General features: G+C 35.0%; 1 protein-coding gene across 2 annotated transcripts in view; it reads right to left on the bottom strand.

The window, feature by feature from the left end:
- Positions 1 to 19,334, bottom strand: part of LOC124642409 — a 59,931-nt gene extending 40,597 nt beyond the window's left edge. The window contains exons 1-20 of one of the 2 annotated variants that reach the window (XM_047180815.1): positions 19,090 to 19,334; positions 14,394 to 14,438; positions 14,058 to 14,176; positions 13,672 to 13,805; positions 13,145 to 13,286; positions 12,601 to 12,753; positions 11,199 to 11,412; positions 10,709 to 10,820; positions 10,124 to 10,294; positions 8,842 to 8,976; positions 6,210 to 6,331; positions 5,804 to 5,916; positions 5,222 to 5,376; positions 4,692 to 4,834; positions 3,799 to 3,975; positions 3,424 to 3,533; positions 2,796 to 2,983; positions 2,130 to 2,268; positions 875 to 1,059; positions 221 to 406 (exon numbers count right to left, since the gene is read on the bottom strand). In XM_047180815.1, coding sequence (XP_047036771.1) covers positions 221 to 406; positions 875 to 1,059; positions 2,130 to 2,268; positions 2,796 to 2,983; positions 3,424 to 3,533; positions 3,799 to 3,975; positions 4,692 to 4,834; positions 5,222 to 5,376; positions 5,804 to 5,916; positions 6,210 to 6,331; positions 8,842 to 8,976; positions 10,124 to 10,294; positions 10,709 to 10,820; positions 11,199 to 11,412; positions 12,601 to 12,753; positions 13,145 to 13,286; positions 13,672 to 13,805; positions 14,058 to 14,176; positions 14,394 to 14,438; positions 19,090 to 19,162 — 2,816 coding nt within the window. In that variant the 5' untranslated portion in view covers positions 19,163 to 19,334. Of the gene's footprint in view, positions 1 to 220; positions 407 to 874; positions 1,060 to 2,129; positions 2,269 to 2,795; positions 2,984 to 3,423; positions 3,534 to 3,798; positions 3,976 to 4,691; positions 4,835 to 5,221; positions 5,377 to 5,803; positions 5,917 to 6,209; positions 6,332 to 8,841; positions 8,977 to 10,123; positions 10,295 to 10,708; positions 10,821 to 11,198; positions 11,413 to 12,600; positions 12,754 to 13,144; positions 13,287 to 13,671; positions 13,806 to 14,057; positions 14,177 to 14,393; positions 14,439 to 19,089 lie in introns of those variants that run through there. The other variant, XR_006985763.1, reaches the window with a different exon arrangement.
- Positions 19,335 to 19,720: the final 386 nt, after the last annotated feature.

The raw sequence follows: 19,720 nt of genomic DNA, 5'->3' as shown, positions 1-19,720 counted from the left end.
CTGTACCAAATTTCACACAAATCGATTCAGTAGTTTAGGCGTGAAGAAAAGACAGACAGACAGACAGACAGAAAGACAGACAGAGTTACTTTCTCATTTATAATATTAGTTAGGATTAAAATACAATAAAAACAAAACTAAATAATTTACAAGTATGTACTACTAACTTAGCTATAAAAATCGAAGAAAAAAATAATTAAAATTATGACCAAATACTTACTTAGCAGCAAAAATCTCCTGCTTATCAATAGGCAGACTTAAATCGAGTTTCAATTGAGCCAATCCCCGTATCTTCAGCTTGGCTTCCACTGCGGTGGCCGTGTATAGACGCCAGTTGACGCGAATACCGCTCGAACTGAGACCACCTGCGTCCACGCTCATTGTCGCTGCTATGTTTACTGCCACACTGGAAGTTTATATTGTAATAACTAAAGAAACTAGATGTAAGGATATAGGGAGAAACAAGAGGGCTGAAAGAGATTGTCCAAGACTTAACTAGAGGTACTTTGAAAATAAGTGTTTGTGAAACAGAAAGGAAAGGAGACAATGGGGATACAGAGAGAGGAAATGGGACATAAAAGTGAACATATACTGTGGAATGGAGGGAAAAATATACAACGGACATATGGGACATGAAACAGGGATATAAAAATACGATGTGCTGGTACAAATAAAAAAAAAACTATTTTATTATAGTTAGATATTGTCTACAACTACAAAATAATAATAATTGTTTGAATTGTAAGTATAATTAAAAGTCTGAAACAAAATAAAAACTAGAAGTCCTTTAAGTATTTACGAAATCAAAAGAATCACCTATCTACATCAAAATATTATAAAAAATACATAGCAAATTATTAAAGTACCAACTTACCTCGGCCTCAATTTCCCCTCAAAGTCCAGATTACCGGACTGCGCATATTTATCAGTGACTGTACCCGACATCTTAGTGTTGACATAGCTGGTTCCCATGAGATTCATGTTCATAGGCAGGCCTGACCCCGTGGGCACTGAGAATGTCGTGTCCAGGAATAGGGACGCTTTGTTATATGAAATTTCCTATACAGACAAGAAAAATAATGCTTGTAGAATGCAATTTTTTAGATTCTTTTCCACCTATGGAGAAAACGACTTAAAATAACCGGATCAAAAGTAGCCCATTTGCCTCCCAAAAGTACCATGTGTCTCTGTGTTAAATTTCAACCAAATCGGTTCAGTCGTTTTTGAGTGAAAGCGTATAAAAACAAACTTAGTGTCAGTAAGTCTGACTGTGCCAGACATGTTAGTGTTGACATAGCTGGTACCCATGAGGTTCATGTTCATAGGCAGGCCTGACCCCGTGGGCACTGAGAATGTCGTGTCCAGGAATAGGGACGCTTTGTTGTATTAAATTTCCTATGAAGAGAACAAAAATTGGGTTTCAAGAATTAATTTTCCGTGGTTTCATCCACATCAAGAGGGAAACAGCTTCTAAAACTCGGTAAAAAGTAGCATATCTTAGTCTCCAAAGTCATCCTCCGAGCCTTTTCCCAACTATGTTGGGGTCGGCTTCCAGTCTAACCGGATTCAGCTGAGTACCAGTGCTTTACAAGAAGCGACTGCCTATCTGACCTCCTCAACCCAGTTACCCAGGCAACCCGATACCCCTTGATTAGACTGGTGTCAGACTTACTGGCTTCTGACTACCCGTAACGACTGCCAAGGATGTTCAATGACAGCCGGGACCTACAGTTTAACGTGCCATCCGAAACACAGTCATTTGGTGTCTAAGCTATACTTAGAAAGTACATACAAACTTAGAAAAGTTGCATTGGTACTTGCCTGACTTGGAATTGAACCCGCGCCCTCATACTCGAGAGGTTCTTTGCCCACTAGGCCACCACGACTTTTCTTAGTCTCCAAAGTACCATTTATATTTGTGTTAATTTTCATTCTAATCGGTTCAGTATTTTTTGCGTGAAGGAGTAAAAACGTCAACAGTGCAAAAAGGCTTACAAGCTCTTTAGGTTTTTATGTAATTCAACGTTCGGAAATATGTAAGACTTGGGTAATATTTTTTACATTGTTAACAGAAATATTACCTGTAGCTCTAGATATCTTCAATTAACATGAAACAAGAACAGACTTACCTTTCCAGAAAGTATTTCCAAAACTCTGAGTTGTGGGTTCAATCTGGCTAAAGACTTCATAATCTCCTCGTCACCTTCGGCATTCCAGTAGGATATCTCATTGCCAAACACTTTGATACCTAGTTCTGCCATTGGGAACCTAGATATACAAGAAATATTAATTAATTGTTGAAAAATGTAAGAACAGAGCATTTGAGATTCAGTTTTTAATTTCCCAGGATATACCTAAAACCTAAGTCAATTTTTCCGTTATTTTAAAGCTATTGTGTTTAAATGTGTTTAAATTTGATTAGTGTGTAGTAAATGTAGGTAATATTATGCATTTTTTTCGATTGTTGCATATCACGGTGAAACTTTAGTAGCTAAAGGTAAGGCATTAAAACCGTAAGAAAAAATAAGTTTAAGTGATAGCTTAGAAAACTTACTTTTCTAGACTGTCTGTAAGCTGCGTAGTATGCGCAATATTGAATGTAAGAATGTGTAATATTAATGAAAAATAATATTTTCTCCTTATCAACTCACTTAATTATGATAATACACACACTGTCTACGTCGCTTTTAAACCTATTTGCCTTTCACAGGTATGCTCGAAGAGATTTCTTAAGATAGCATTACCGTTGTAAATTCTTTCTTTCCTGTTGTTTTATGATCGCAAAAAATCCATACCTATGTTTCAAAGCCTCATTCTTATACTCCAGATTATCGATCTTCTCCCTAACTTCATCAGCCTCATTAGTGGACCTGAAGAAGCGATGGTTGGCTATCTTCTCAGTAAGTTTGTTCTTGTTGAGTGGACCGTTGTTGCCGAAGAAACGCTCGAAGTAGCGCTCAAAACCCTCGCCGCGGGCTTTCATCTGGAATTAGATATTTTATTAGGGAATCTGGTTTCTGCCAGCGGTTCCACCAATTTCTTCCTGCACCCGGATAAAAATTTGTCTGCTATATATTTCCTACAGTATTGTGTAGAACATTTTATTTAAGTACGTTACGTGTTCAGTGGCGTGAAAGCCCGACAGGCAGACTGAGTTCCTCTCGCATTTTTAAATTAAGTAAAGTAGGCATAAATAATTTCGAAATTATTATGCTAGCGAAAAAAATAATTAAGACTACATTTTTTTCCATCCACAAAGGCTATAAGTTCTAGCCTTTAGCTGAAATGAATAAAGGCATGAGGGTGTCAACCAAATTATTTTCCACATGGCTGTCGAGCCCATAAATTAATATAGGTATGTCATACAAAGGGAGAAATTCCTTGATAAGCGCAAAAGGAGATAACATGTAAAACATAACTTACCTCAAAAACGTTGATAGATTCTCCGAACATGTCCACAGTGAGATTGAGTGACAGAGACCGCGGTATGTAAGAGTCTGGAGTGAATACTACGTTCGCTTCATAATTACCACCTGTTGAAAAACCAATAGTTTTTAGATCATGTCCTAGAAAAGTGTAAGATTTAATATCTACCTGCAAGAAAAATTTTCTCGACTATGGCAGTGAGCCATAACATTAGGAAGCGGTAAAAAGGGGAATTTTTGGTGGTGATGTCTAATGTAAATAACGTGAAATTGTGCTAATTTAATCGCCCTAATTTCAATAAACGTACTTGAAACTATGTATCATAAGTTCATAAGTAGAACATATTTATAAGTCTTTTTAAGTATAACTTACCTGCATTATACTGATCAAAGAACACGCCCTGTTCGTAATTCCTGGAGTACATTCTGAAATCTGGACTATCTTCTAGATGCGGTATCTGATTGCCTGACAGCAGACCCTGTATTTCCACGCGAGAAGGGAGGGAAGATTCTGCTAAGTTCCTGAGATGACTCCATACGAATGTTGTAACTGTTGAAAAAAAAAGGAATAATTGATGTAATAAAAAGGCCTACATAAATGTCTTTTACTTAAAAACAATTATCTACTTAAAAAATTGAACATGAAACTTCATAGTAAATAGTTGTAAGATGGAATTAAAAAATGTAAGACCAAATGAAAAGTCTATTTTTTCTTATTTACACCCTCTATCAGCAAAATAGAAAAACGTTTGATAGAACTAAAGTCACTTATTAATTTAATTTAGATATGACGCCAACTGTCTAGTGAACCGATTTTTGGGTATTTGGGCAAAGGTTTGGCTTTTCTACTTATATAATCTTTTAAACATTTTTATTTATTTTTATTCTATTTGGGAAACAAACAGATACATTGCACCAAAAAGTCACACAAGATCCAAAATAAACTTTTTCCATTAACTTTAATTTAATTTGATCGCCATAAAATATATAACATTCAAATATATAGCCTATTTATCTATATAGTTCGGCCATTCAGAGAATGCGTTCCTGACACGTCGCGATTGAACTGACGACGTAATAACATTCATTGATTATTGATATAATAATGTTGTTTTAATGCTCCTCAATTGTTAAAACGGTAAACAACCAGCAAAAATATTTTTATCGTAACTGCAACGCCATTGCAACGTTACGTCGTCAGTTCAATCGCGACGTGTCAGGAACGCATTCTCTGAATGGCCGAACTATAATTTATCAATATCTCACCTTGGTTAACAGGTTCATCCTGCAGTGTATGGAAGATTTTCCTCAGCGTCCCGAGGTCGGGGCACTTCATAACTTGTACGTACGACGCTAAACGTACTTCTAAGTTCATGTAGTCCGCACGGAATGTTTCTAGGAAATATTCCCTGTAGAAGAGGGTTTATAATTATTGTAAGAGTAAAAATATTGATTTAAAGTACTACCAACTAGTGACATGTATGACCCCTAAAAAAAACTACATCCTTTACAGTGAATGCCCAATTTCGACCTAAATGTATTTGTTGTCTCTACGAAAATTTGCCTAAGGTTGCTCATACGTGTCACACAGCACATCTTATGAAAGATACGTTATGATTTCAGAAAACAAAGCAAATGGTAAAAAGAAACTAGGGTGTGTGTAGGCATTAAATTGAACATCTACTAGACAGACTTCACTAGACAGAACCCACATGTGAAATGTGAAAAGTCATACAAAATTGATTGATACACTCAAAAACATCAAATTACAAGATATTTCAATTAAGATATATTACCGAGTTTCATCGCAAGGCGTTCTTCTAAACGCGTCGACAGCCGTCAGTCTAACGGGCACAGGCACGAAACTATCCCCGATTATATTCATTAGTACATCTGCAAACTCCTTTCTGTAGCCTCCGATGTTGCCGAGGGCTTTTATTGCTATTATTATCTGTGGGACGAAGAAAATTTATAGATAACGTTATGATAATATCATGTTTATTTCGAAAAATTCAAAACATAATTTATATGAATGTACATGTTCATTTATGGATATCAACATCCAGCAAGTCGTCACGAATAGTCAAAAGTCAGAAGTCTGACAACCAGTCTTGCCAAGGGGTATCACGTTGCCCGGTTGACTGGGTTGAAGAGGTCAAATAGGCAGTTGTTCCATGTAAAGCTTTGGTAGTCACCTGTATCAGGTCAGATTTGAAGCTGACCCCAACATAGTTGGCAAAAGGCTAGACAAATGATAAGCCACTCAAGAAGGAAATAAAATAGACAAGATAAACTCAACGTTATCTCTTTCACTTAAAGTTGAAAATTGCATGACATTGATTGTGTCTACAATTGAAATGTGATAGTTTGTTACTTACATTATTCCTATCTTCTCTAGTTTTGATGACACCCTTACTCGCAATCTCTTGGACGATAGTTTCGAATTCTTGTAAGATAGCCATAGGGGTTTCTTCTTCACAGCATATACGTACTGAGAACAAAAAATAAAACATAAGAAAATGTTGTCTTGAGAAGTTAAGTTTGGTTGGATTTATTTATTTTCTTTAAAGGTTAAAAACATAATGTGTTAATGTTACATAAGAACAATTTCCTGACAAAAAAATATATATATATATTTGCAACATTACAATGACTTGACAGACACGGTCATCACGTTTAATTGTTGTTACAAATTACAAAAGTAACATTAAAAACTTAATTAATTTTGATATTACTATATCAAAAATTGTTTGCAGTTTTCTATTGGTAATACAAAATACTCACGTTCCTTTCCACTGTGTTTACAATAGGAATGTACCATGGACGATACGGTGAAACTGATCACTTTGTCATTCTTCTGTTTTTGTAGCAACTCTAGCATACTGTCCAACATCTGCATCTTTGGCCTGAAAAACAGTCTTGGTGAGTAAAGTGTGGTCACCCATCAGTAAAATGATCGCGAATTTCAATAGTAAAACAAGTAATTGTTAATGAGCTTTCCTCTTTTAGGCCAAAAGTTATCGTCAACATAAACGACAGGACAATATCTACATTAACATTAGAAAGCTGAAGAGTTTGTTTGCTGAACGCGCTAATTTATTTATCAAGACAGGCTATATTCTATATTTTTTATCCGGGTATGTGGAGAAGTTCTCACGAGATGCGGATAAAACCAATAGAGGAAGCTAGTAATTAATATAACAGTCTTTCTGCCGCAGTTGGACATTTATGCCACTACGCTACTACAATTTTTCAAAATATTTTCAACTTTACAAATTCAAATTCAAATTCAAATCATTTATTTGTGATACACAGGTACAATAATAGGTCTTAAATATAATTTATAATAACATTCCAAAAGATATTAAAGAAATTGAGAATGTAAACATTTTTAAACATAAATTATGTAATTTTTTGATGGATAATTTTTATTACTGTGTCAATGATTTTTTGTCAAACTAGGCAATAATTTGCAACATTAAACTCGGTCCTCATCTCTTTTGTTTTTGCTATTGTGTAATATTAGTTGTGTTTGTATTTTTTTTTTTCCTTTTTCTATTTGTATGCCCTGTGTGGCAGATCACGGCATGAACATATTATTTTAGTGGTCATGTTGAAAACACTTTTTTCATACAATGTGGTTTTAAATCTTCTGCTAACGTTATTATATATTCTACTTCTATTACGAGTTCCAGATTCTAACGTAAATAATTTTGGATTTTGTTTTATGAATAGAGCCGATTCTAGTATATAAATTGATGGAACTGTAAGTAAACCAAGTTTTTTGAAGTGTTCTCTGCAACTGTCAGTTTTTTTCAGACCACACATAGCACGGACGCATTTCTTTTGGCATTTAAAAACCTTGTCCCAATTAGTAGCATTGCCCCAAAAGATTATTGCATATCTTAACCTAGAAACTACATAACCATGGTATGCGACAAGTAGTGAGGGGAGGCTCACTTTTTTGGATAGTAGGTAGAGGCTGTAAGACGATTGGGATATTTTTTTGCATAGGAATTCAATGTGTGTTTGCCACTTCAGGTTATTATCTATGTGAACTCCGAGAAACTTAGTTGTTGTGGTTAGTTCTACTTCTTTTCCCAAATATTCTACTTTTGTATCTAATTTGTGATTGGTTTTTTGTTTGAAATGCATGAGTTTAGTTTTATCTAGATTTATTAATAAGTTGTTACTCTCCAACCATTCTATTATGGAACATAGACTTCTATTGATATCACTTTCATTATTATAAACAACTATGCAATCATCTGCGAATAGCACCATTCTATCATTGGTTGAGTTGGGAAGGTCATTAATATACATAAGGAAGAGCAAAGGACCCAAAACACTGCCTTGAGGGACTCCGAATTTAACTATTCTAGGGCCTGATCCATACTCAGTTTCAATTTTACTCCTAGGACAAATTTTGGTTATACTCGTGACTTGAGTTCTATTAGTGAGATATGATTTAATTAAGTTAAGGGCATTGCCTCTGATACCATATATCTCCAGTTTATTCAATAAAATTGAGTGGTCTACAAAATCAAAGGCCTTTGTCATATCCATAAACAAAGCGAATGACGGCTGTCTAGCATCTACTCTGGGATAGATCATACTCAGAAAATCATATATAGCTAAGTTTATGGACATATTCTTCCTAAAACCTTTTTGCTTGTCGGAAAAGATGTGGTTTTTGTCAAAATAGTTATAGAGTTGGTTATAAATAGCCTTTTCAAATATTTTAGAAAATATAGGGATAAGAGCAATCGGCCTATAATTTTTCATTTCAGATTTGGTATCTTTTTTATGAATTGGCTTAATTACAGTGGTTTTTAAAGATGACGGAAAGGTACCTTGTTCAAAGCAGAGATTTATAATGTGACTCAGTATGGGTGAGATTATATGACTGAATTGTTTTAAAATTGTTACGCAAATACCATCATAACCAGTACTTTTTGTATTTTTTAGGTTGTTTATGATTGAAAAAATTTCGGTTGGATCGACTGGGCCAAGAAAAAAAGAAAACGGGGAATTGTATGTGCAAGTTTGTTTTTTCGGGGTATTATTAGTACTCTCTGGTTGAACTAAGTCAGCATAGTAGTTATTAAACGATTCTGCAATTTTAGAAGGTTGTGTGATTTTAAGATTGTCAATTAACAGTTCTTTAATGTCTTCAGTTGGGAATTTAGGTTTGTTACTATTAATTACTGACCAAGTTGCTTTAGAATTATTGGTAGAATTCAGAATAAAATAATTGTTCTGAGATTTTTGGGTTAAATTGATAATTTTTTTATACCTTGAAGAGTATGTTTTAAAATTTTGTTTGTCTGTCGGGCTCTTGGATAGGCGACAACTAAAGAATAAGGTTCAATGTTGACTGGCAAATTACAGATTGATGTAAAAAGGGGTTACTTACCTTGGTATCATAGCCATAGACATGAGCCACTCGTGCCTCGTCTCCTCTTCCACCGAGTTCTTTATTATCATCTCCTTGATTAGCTCCACGGAGCCAGGACTTGCTATGTACGGGAGAGCGTCTAGAATGTGTTTGCTGGAAAAAATATAATATTATTTAGTGTAAGGGGTTATCTGTATTTTCTGAAAAAATTTAAACATTCTTTCATCAATAAAAAGCTATCTGTGGGTGTTATAGGCTATATATTTCATCTGAGGACCACTTGCTACTAAATATTGTAGCAAAACTCTTTAATATTTCGTTTACTTGGTACCTCTACGTAGGGAGTATCTGAGTGTTATGTTCAATCTTTCAACAATAAATCACAAGACATTTTGGAACAAAGTGGGTATCAAGGTAAGAACATCGCGTGAAGAATGTTTCAACTTCTGATAACTAAGTGAATGGTGATTTACTGGAACAAGATTTTTTTTTTAATATATTTTTTTAAATGTTTAAGCTCCAAAGTTTACTGGGCTTACTCTCTATTTTTCATTGCAGTTTTACTTACCTAGCGGCCTTGCATATAGTAGGAGCTCTTGCCAACAGTTGGGACAACGCTGGATAATGTAGGGGTCTAGCAGATCTCACGAGACGACCCCATAGACCTACAGTTAATCCTCTATCCATATTCTATTTATTAACACTTACCTTGCAGCCTTGCATATAGTAGGAGCTCTTGCCAACAGTTGGGACAACGCTGGATAATGTAGGGGTCTAGCTGACCACATGAGACGTCCCCATAGACCTACTGTTGAACCACGGTCCATATTCTATTTATTTCTTACCTAATATATTAACACTTACCTAGCAGCTTTGCATATGGTAGGAGCTCTTGCCAATAGTTGGGACAACGCTGGATAATGTAGGGGTCTAGCTGACCTCACGAGACGACCCCATAGACTTACAGTTGACCCTCTATCTATATTCTATTTATTAACACTTACCTTGCAGCCTTGCATATAGTAGGAGCTCTTGCTAACAGTTGGGACAACGCTGGATAATGTAGGGGTCTAGCAGATCTCACGAGACGACCCCATAGACCTACAGTTAATCCTCTATCCATATTCTATTTATTAACACTTACCTTGCAGCCTTGCATATAGTAGGAGCTCTTGCCAACAGTTGGGACAACGCTGGATAATGTAGGGGTCTAGCTGACCACATGAGACGTCCCCATAGACCTACTGTTGAACCACGGTCCATATTCTATTTATTTCTTACCTAATATATTAACACTTACCTAGCAGCTTTGCATATGGTAGGAGCTCTTGCCAATAGTTGGGACAACGCTGGATAATGTAGGGGTCTAGCTGACCTCACGAGGCGACCCCATAGACCTACAGTTGAACCACTGTCCATATTTTCGTCTACGTTAATTGAATGGTGGTTTTCTGCTGTTGTGTCTTTTACCCTGAAAATTAAATAATTGATACTTTCTACTATGATAGATTTTGAATGCTTTTGAGCCTCAATATTTTGAGCTCTTAGTGATGTGGATGACATAATTGGTCTTATATAAATTCAGTCATGATGGATTTCTGTAACACATTTTTTGACATAATATATCTATTCTAACGTTCATACTGCAGGTCTGCTGGAAGAGATGTCATTAAAAATAAGCAGTACCTTTGTTCTATTTTGTTACTTCTGCTTCTGTCATGTGTTTACGGTGTACATAAATGGTTATATAAATAAATAATTATCTCTTGATTTAGTTACTAGAGATAGGATATTAACATTACCTTTATGGGCTAATTTCAAAAATCTATCTATAGTAAGCTAAAACAACAGATAGGTTATTAAAATCCATCGTTAGTATACTTACATGCACAGTAGTTTGAGTACATCTCTAGCGGATTTCAGTCCCCCGGTATCATCTCCTACATACACGATGTGATGGTGGAGCAAGTTCGAACGACGGGGTATCACTGCCCAAGCTAGAAACACAAAAAATAATTTTATTGTAAAATAGTTTTAATGTAATATTGAAAGAGAAGGTTGGGCTGTAATGGAAAAAAAAAATTATTGTACTTCAGAGGGAACTTGAAAAATTCGATTATCGATATCGATACTTGATTATATCGATATTTAGTCTGACTAAAATTCTATCCTTGCGAAATATAATGATTACTTGATATAGTTGATGATGAAGATGAATTTGGACCATAATGATCAACAAAACTGGGTCACAGAGCCAATAATACTGTAACATACTTAAGACTTCATTAAAATCGATAGATTAATTAATTTTTCATCACATTCATTCAATTAAAGATTTCCCATCCCTAAAAAAACTTATCGAATAATTATCTCACCTTTAGGCTGCGACTCAATAACCTCAGTATCAGTCTTATTAACTTCTCTCAGTAACAATAAGTCTTGCACCACAGTGGTCATTGCGCCGGAGTTCTTCCCGGAGAACGGCTCGAAGAGATGACGTTCTCGACAGTTCACCTCTTTGTAAATATGGTGGTCTACGGTAATGCGGCATTTGCTTTCGGATTTTAGTACTGGCCAGGTTTGGAATTTCTGTAAAAGCAAAATTTATCCAGCGGTTATAGTAATGAGGTTGATTTTTGAATAAGGTTTGTAACAGTAATTTTCAAAGGTGCGACCGCCTATATGAGGTTTAAAACAATGTAATAAATCCGGGAAAACCATATTTGCCACATATTTTTTCTTCTTTTCCTGAAATGTATCGTGTTTTATAAACACTTTTTAAAGGACAATGCTCAAAAAAAACCCAAGCCCGGCGCAAACGAAAAGTAACTCAAATTATAGGTAATAATAAGTAATAAAATACTGCATAGGAGGCATCACCGAAATCAATGGCTATATGTGTGAAATTGCTATTTGATTTTTAAAGGGGTAACATGAGCAGCTGGAGCTTATAGTTTAATTAAAGTGCTATCTGATATAACAAACAAGTAATATGGCAAGTAATAAGCCTCTCCAAAAAGATAAATCAATACCGAAGTACAGCTCGGGACTTTGGGATGCGACGCAAGCCTTGTCCAAACCGGGTTAACTTCACTTTAGCAGTGTTCTTTTACATCTAAATTCTTTATACGAGGGAAAATGGCAGGAATGGCATATCAGGATATCACCGCTCCTGTATTCATGGGTGGAGAACATTGGGCTGCAGCGCCCACGTCATCGCGTCATGAGCGTTTTACATTACTTAGGGTGGGCTAGACATGAGGAACAGTTCGCGCATCCCGCAACATTTTTGGATCATGTCGTGTTAGAAATAAAGAATCGATGACTTTTAGAAGTTATTATTAAAATGAAAAGTACATTCATATCGTGTTTTAGTTCTATCATCCTATTATCTTGTTAAAGTAAGTAGAATAGTGGAGAGGTTGCCCTAAACATGTCATTATGTACACTCTTAAACCACAACTGTATCTGTTTGCTGTTCCTTTTAAAATTCGAACAGCAATTTCACACATATAGCCACTGATTTCGATAATGCCCCCTATGTAATATTTAATTACTTATTTTTTCCTATATTTTGAGTTACATTTCTTTTGCGCCGGGCCTGGGTTTTTTTCTCATACTTCATGAGCATTGTCCTTTTCTCATACGATTTTTGGGGGTTCTGAGAACACAAAAATTTTAGAAATAAAGGTGTGGTTAAAGGTTGTGACAGACGGACAACTAAGTGACCTCAAGGCTTACTTTTTAATTAAAAAAAAAAGAAAGTTTAGTACTCACACTCTGGAAGTCATATCTGACAGTCTGCAGTATAGACATGTACTTGTATCGGTTGGTACACTGTGACAAGTCCCTCGTCTTCACAAGTATTAAACTTGTGTTTTCCTGACCACGAACTGTGTAGTCCACATTGCAGGTGCCGTGGATGTCTTGCTGTAAATAAAATTAGATTATGTACATTTTTGAAGTAAAAAGAACATTTGTCTCATATAAAAAAAAAATCATAATTGAATAGACTTTCAACAGTTTATAAACAAGGTAACACATGACATACATTCAAGAAGATAAATAAAGTATTTTGACTAAAGTTAACGTGAAATAACTTTTCAATTATGAAGTTAGCCATTTGATGCTCCATGCAGTAATATTTTGTTCATACTTTTTTGGACTATTGCAAACAAGTAAAACTTCTCAACAATATTTATATCAAGAGTAAAATGTCTAACTTTAGAATTGCAAAGTTATTTGTCACAAGAAGTGTACAAAAACAAGATTGAATACTACATATTGTCAGTTACTTTGATTGTCGAGAAAGTTACCATACCTCAACTCCATTGAAGTTAATATCAAATCTTTTCATGGTGTTCTGAAAGAGTGCCAGGATGGCCCTCTTGAAGTTGAGCACCCAGTCTTGTTCCTCCTGCTCCGGACATATTTCTGATATGATCCCATCGTGGAAGGCAAATCTGGAAAGGGATTGTGTGTAAATGTTGTTTAGTTTTTAATGTATATTGCCATAATGGAGAGTATATTAATTTTAAACAACTTTTAGTGACTTGAAAGCAGATATTTCAATTGTTAGATGCGCACTTGCCATGGTCAAAGCGGCCAAAAATATGATGTCAGCATCGGTCTAATCAAGTTAGCTCACTATTCTTGTATTTATTTAGCCATAAAAAGCTCTACATCCTCAGATCTGACATACAATGTTGGTTGGCAAGTTGTATACACAAAATAATTAAATTTTATGGATTGCATGTTTATTTTCTGACCCAATGACCACTGGAACATGTTCTTAACAATTGCTAGCCTTCTAAATACACATTTTTAAGATCTTTTTGGTCTACATACCTGAGGTCATACAGGGACACAGCATGTATGAACTTCTCAGCTCTCTCCACAGGATAGTTCTCATCCTGATCTATCAGAGTCACATCTGTCAGCTGCAGAAGACCCTCGCATGGTGTTATGAACTGGATTTTTGGCTGAAAAAAAAGGTAAATAATTAATGTAAACTTTTTATATTTAATTAAAACCTCGTTTAGCTTTTCTACAAGATAAATCTGCAATTCTCATTTGATACAGAGTTAAGTTAAACCACAATAATAACAAACAAAAAATGAGGGAATTAGTGCGACACATACATTACAATACGCAAAAAAGTCAAATTCAACATTGCATATTTAGGTATTGTGATTATTTTGTTACAGAGTGAAATAATTTACATAAATACTTACCACAGATCGAACATATAAAGTCGAGCGGTTATTGCTGGAGCCAGCGAAGTATGTTTCGACATTAACTTTGTATTCATAGTAGTAGATTATGTCCAGCAAATATTTAAACTTCTCCGATGCTGGAAAGAGATACACGACACATTTCAAATATGGAACAGAATAGGTTATAGATTTATAGAAGTTGAGAATTTGAGACGAATATAAAATAAGTTGGTATTCCGTTGTATTGTAAGGATGATATCATTTGAGTTGAAAACAATACGAAGAACTATAATTTTGTGAAACAAATTGGTGATTGAATATGTGTATAAAGTGTTCAAAATACGTGGAGCTTACCTGCGCATGACGGTGGTCCACATATGTACGGATCTTTCAGTGAGTCTGTAGAGAAAAATAAAGCGTTTTAATATTTACCGTATAATTTGGTGTTAGGATAACTTTGTGAAAAAGTTGGTTTGTTTACAAACAACACTTCGGAAAGAACAGCTGTCACTGTCAAAAACAAAATGTCAGTGCTTGAACACGCTACGTTTTACGCAAATTACGGATGATCTAAATTAATATCACAGCTATTAATGTAGTTTTAATCAAACATTACAAATGAGACATTTAAAATCAGTTGTAAAAAAAAATTGTTATTGAATAAAGCTTTATATTCTAAAACAAAGAAATTATCACATAGGTCATCAAGCGATTTGATATTTACGTAGGTTTGAATCTTAAATCGTATTTGTATCTTTAATCCGGATTCTCCAATATAAGTGTAAACTCCAGGGCCGAACTGTAAACAAATACTTACATCCTTCATTACAGACTTAATACCGTGTCATAAGTCAAGTTATCGCGGCAACCTGGCTCATTGAGTTGAGAATAATTATTATCAAGCTCATTCAGATAATACTAAACGTAAACACGTGTTGAACCTAATGAGATTAAACCGTTTACCTCATTAAATATCTGATGAAATTAACTGCTCCTCAATTAAATTGAGAACATTTCTACGATGACAAAACAAGACTCTGATAGCGAGGTCACTTAACCCACGACAAAAAACAAAAGGCCATCTAACGTCCATAGATTTAGGATACCACTACAATAAGTTAATATTCATGATTCATTAGAGAGCATCTTGAAGAGATAATTTTAAGAAAACGAGAAATGAGAAAGTAAAGGTGTCGATGCTTTTCGATAAGGAATAGATATGGCCTCGTAAAGTAGAGATACAAAGTTATAATATTACAGCCTTGGCCTTAAGTGATTAAATTACGAAGATAGCAAAGTCAAGATGATTCTATAAAAAGCTACATGTTTCTGTGATATTTATACAATTTTGTTTAAGTATGATAAAATATAGTCATGAGGCAGATGGTCGAAAGGTTTAATACACTGAGGACGGAAAGAATAGATAGGTAAGTAAAACTTCTCGTATATAGGGATGATTCACATTAGATAGGTAGGTTTGTAGGTAAGCATGTAGGGTGTGCTATACTGCACAGTGGCCACTTGACTCTAAGGTCGTTACCTATCTTCATAAAAGACTTTATCGTCCGTTACCGCAGCTAGAGATTTTAACGCTGCTTGAAAGCTTACGTCTTACTTATAGAATTTAAGTAATTCAGCATTAAAACATTTGCCCCTTCGCAAAGTTCTAACAATTCAATCAAATAGTTACTTAACCAAATACCACTTTAAACAATAAATCAAATGCGTCTGCATAAGCTTATTTTAACACCCAAATCTCTTCTAAATCCTAAGTAGACCGTAGACTCAACAAGATTAAACACTTTATTATAGACATTTGCAACCGAAAGTTTGCGTAAAATGTATGGGGAGTGTGCCCTATGTCCTTGCCCGTTATTTATGTAGCATAATAAATCAAGGGATGATGCGAACCGATTTAGGCGAGTAGATAAATAGTGAATTTTAGTGATCCTTATCTTGCCCTCTTGAATTTCGGGTCAGTGGGACCCGAGTCATTTAGCGATAGGACCTCCTTCGTTACAGTAAACAATTATTTTTGTAAGCATAACCAACCTGTATCATACTCCAGCAACTAGAACCAATATAGGAGTAAACTCGCCACTGGTCAGACTCAGCAGAGAGATGAACTCAGTGATTAAATCAGCTCCAGATCTTGACATTTACAATGTCTCGATTAATACCTTTAAGGCCCAATTACTGGAATCCCAAAAATTGCAACATCGACAAAATGTTATGTTTTTATGTTATTCTATTGCTCTATTTGTATTTGAATTTTTATTTGAATTTATATTTTTTACATTTTTAGTTACCCTAAGTTTTGATCTCATGATGTTCTCACAAAATATAGTTTTATAAGTTGTAAGTATTTCTAAGACAGTTGTTATTGTTCTCATAAGTTTATGTGTTATGTATTGCAACAAGTTTAGTTTTACTTTAATTTTAATTTTAATAAGAAGTGTTTTTTGTTTTGTATAATTTTCTATCATTATTTAGTGTATGTTGGTTAACCTAGAATTGGCGACTGTGTAAGTCCTAGTAATAACAAAAATTGTACTCTAAGCTTTATCTACACAGAAGCTGTTGGTAAACCCTGTAATAAATAAATAAATAAATAAATAAATAAGCTCTATGACTAATAGTTTCAGATAATTATGGCGTGATGGCGGAAAAAAATAGGGGAGATAACATTGTTCCACGAATTCTGGGAAGTTGTTGTTTTGTTTTGGCAGTTAGTTGCAGCAATAATAATGACGATCGGATCACATGATCTGTATTTACTTAGTTTTCTATTTGTATAATGCGTGCGCTTTTTGTAACTGGCACTAAAGAGAAAGATCAAAAATCCTAGAAAAATACAACCTTTAAACCTTGAAAGGGATCCTAAAATTGTCCATAATGGATCTGTTTGCATCCTTGTTGGGGTATACCGATTATTATAGCCAAATACGAAGGACGTATATCTGCCTTTAAATCAGTCGGAAATTAGAGGAACGATCGGATTCTATTGTATGTAGATGACGTTTAAGATGTATCTGACCTATGGCCTCAGTGGTCTGAAGATAAAATTTTGTCAATGTTAGTGAGATTGTTAGTCTAATATTAGAAATGGAGTAACGTCGTAGTCCTTTAAACATATGTAGGTATCAAAGATATAAGAATTCATGCCAAGGGCTTCGCAAGTTTCAAGTCTACATCCTTATCATGTACCTAAGACTTGATGGTGTGACAAAAACTATGTTTCAAATGAAAGATCTCTTAACCCGCGGCAGAAATCCAAACCCATATCATCCTACTCCTACCTAGAATATTATGGGGTTATTGTATTACATAAATTGTTTTGACTTCTCTCCCGGTAGCTTTGTCCGTGATTGATGCTCATATGTGTGACAGGCGCCAACGGAACTGTGGCTAACACATCAATTTACTTTATGAACTCACGAACATAGAATGACGCATCAATCGAGAACTCTTCTCATGTAATCGGATTGGTATCGATTATCGAGAATATTTCTTCTGCTGGATTTAAGGTAAAACACCAGTCATCAGCCTTTTTTATCGTCCCACTGCTGGCAATCTTACCACACTGAGAAGGATTGAACGTTAATCACCACGTTTGCTAAATGCGTTAGTTGGTGAAATCAGACTTAGTCTAGGCTTTTTCTAGACCAATTTTAAAAGTAATCAGTAATGTTTTTGACTTTGTTTACATAATAAATATTAAGTACAATTTAGAGCCAAAAAGCTGTGAATCGGAAATCGGATAGCAATTATCGATTTAGTAAATCGAATCGTAAACAATATGCTCTAACGAGTGGTTACGCCTGGTGATCGAGTAGGTGAGCTGAATCAATTAATGCAGTCTTGATTGATCTTACCGGCCGTCTACCGATGAAGATCTGTGGTGGAATTGATTGTATATGGATGTCTACACAAACTGTAGATTTGTAGATATGTTTGGATGAAGGATATACACGATAGTCGATTAATAAATGGAGAAAGTGCAACCAACTGTAGATAATCCCCTTATGTTTGTGTCACATACCCGGTGATGATTAGGTTGAGAATAGCAGAAGTATTAACTACCTAAGAGTAGTTAATACATATGTATTTGGTGGGTTGATTTCAAATAAATGAGTTACAAAGTATTGGAATAATTCTAAGTCTAGATTAACGAAGATAAATAGGTACCTAAGTTTCATAATAAGCTGAATATCAGAAGTATTAGTATGTAGGTGTAAAGTAACCGCAACCGCCAAGGCTACGCAGAAAGACGTTCTCACTACCTCCAACCTGTCACTTTGTATTTGTTTAACTGGAGACTTCTAAGCCATATACTGTTTATCAATAGGATTCAAATAGATCTGATGTTCACGAAGCAAAAGCCATACAGACAGACAGAAGGACAGTGAAGTCTTAGTTGGTAAAAGGCCCCTCAAAGGATAATAAACCCTAAAAAACGATGTTTAGTGTAATTCTTTCCCGATTCATAAGCCATTTCTCAAGCTCAATTGGTTTTGAAGATAATTTTACAAAAAGTAAAAAAACCTACTATGATTTTGCATTAAAAAGTTTTAAATTAAAGAAGTTCTTAATTTAAAGTTCTTAACTACGATCATCAATGAAAAGAGATCTTATTTTGTGAAATCAATGTCAAAGTTCAATGCTGTGCTTCCATCAAGGTCTTCTTCTGATAAACTAACTGGACCAATAATAAAAGATGATTATGAAGGAAACTAATAACGCGTGTAATTAGATTTGTCATTGGCTAAAATATATCTAAGTATGATTTAACTACATAGGTAACATTCTGTATTAGGCAGAAACGCTGCGATTTTGGGACATCTAAGTATGAAAAAAAATATATGATTATGCAACAATCAGGGTAGAAGAATCACTCGTTACTTGAAAGCAGTGTAGACAAAAAAGTAAGGGTATAGGTAAATTTTACACGAATTGAACCTCTCGAAAACGCCATTAAACTTAGCCGCATAATCCTGATAACATACCTTAACAACATAGATATAGCAAAAAAACAAAACGGAATACTCACTAGGTGATCCAAAAACCGATCCTGTGACGCACAAGCACAGAAATATCACACACAAATACATGTTGCACATCATTCCATGATAGACCACTTCATTCGCGTTCTGGACACCAAATAACACGACACCAAGACTTCTTATCTAAGGGTCAAAGTGTTGGGTCGGGACAAACAATTATTATCGAGTATTATCGATGCCACGGAACTCGTCTCGATGTATTAATTACAATTTGTTGTAGAATTTGAACGATGCAAATCGCATGGCTTGCGGGAGGGGATGCGAGCGGATATGAGGAATCGAGTTACTCAACGTTTGATGTGTGAGTGAGGTTTGGGACCCCGTGTCGTAAATGACGATGGGTATTTGTTGTGTTACAACACTTATGTCCTTTTTCTTCTGGTCTAATCGGTTTTGTTGACTTCCGAAACTTTTTGTTTCGATCGTCATTTGTCTTAATTGATGTGTTGCAGTTTGGCTTTTGTTTTTTTTTTCTAACTAATGATACTTTTAACTGAACGAAATCATGAGGTTTCTAACCATAGCCAGTATTTTTTATATGCCTATGCAAATCAGGTTCTAAGAAGTGTCTCTAATGTTTTTATTAAAACAGTTTTTGTTATGTAAGACTTCGAAGAA

Source organism: Helicoverpa zea, chromosome 24 (assembly GCF_022581195.2).
Source record: "Helicoverpa zea isolate HzStark_Cry1AcR chromosome 24, ilHelZeax1.1, whole genome shotgun sequence".
Taxonomy (NCBI): Eukaryota; Metazoa; Arthropoda; class Insecta; order Lepidoptera; family Noctuidae; genus Helicoverpa; species Helicoverpa zea.
This window is presented reverse-complemented; position numbering and strand designations above follow the sequence as displayed.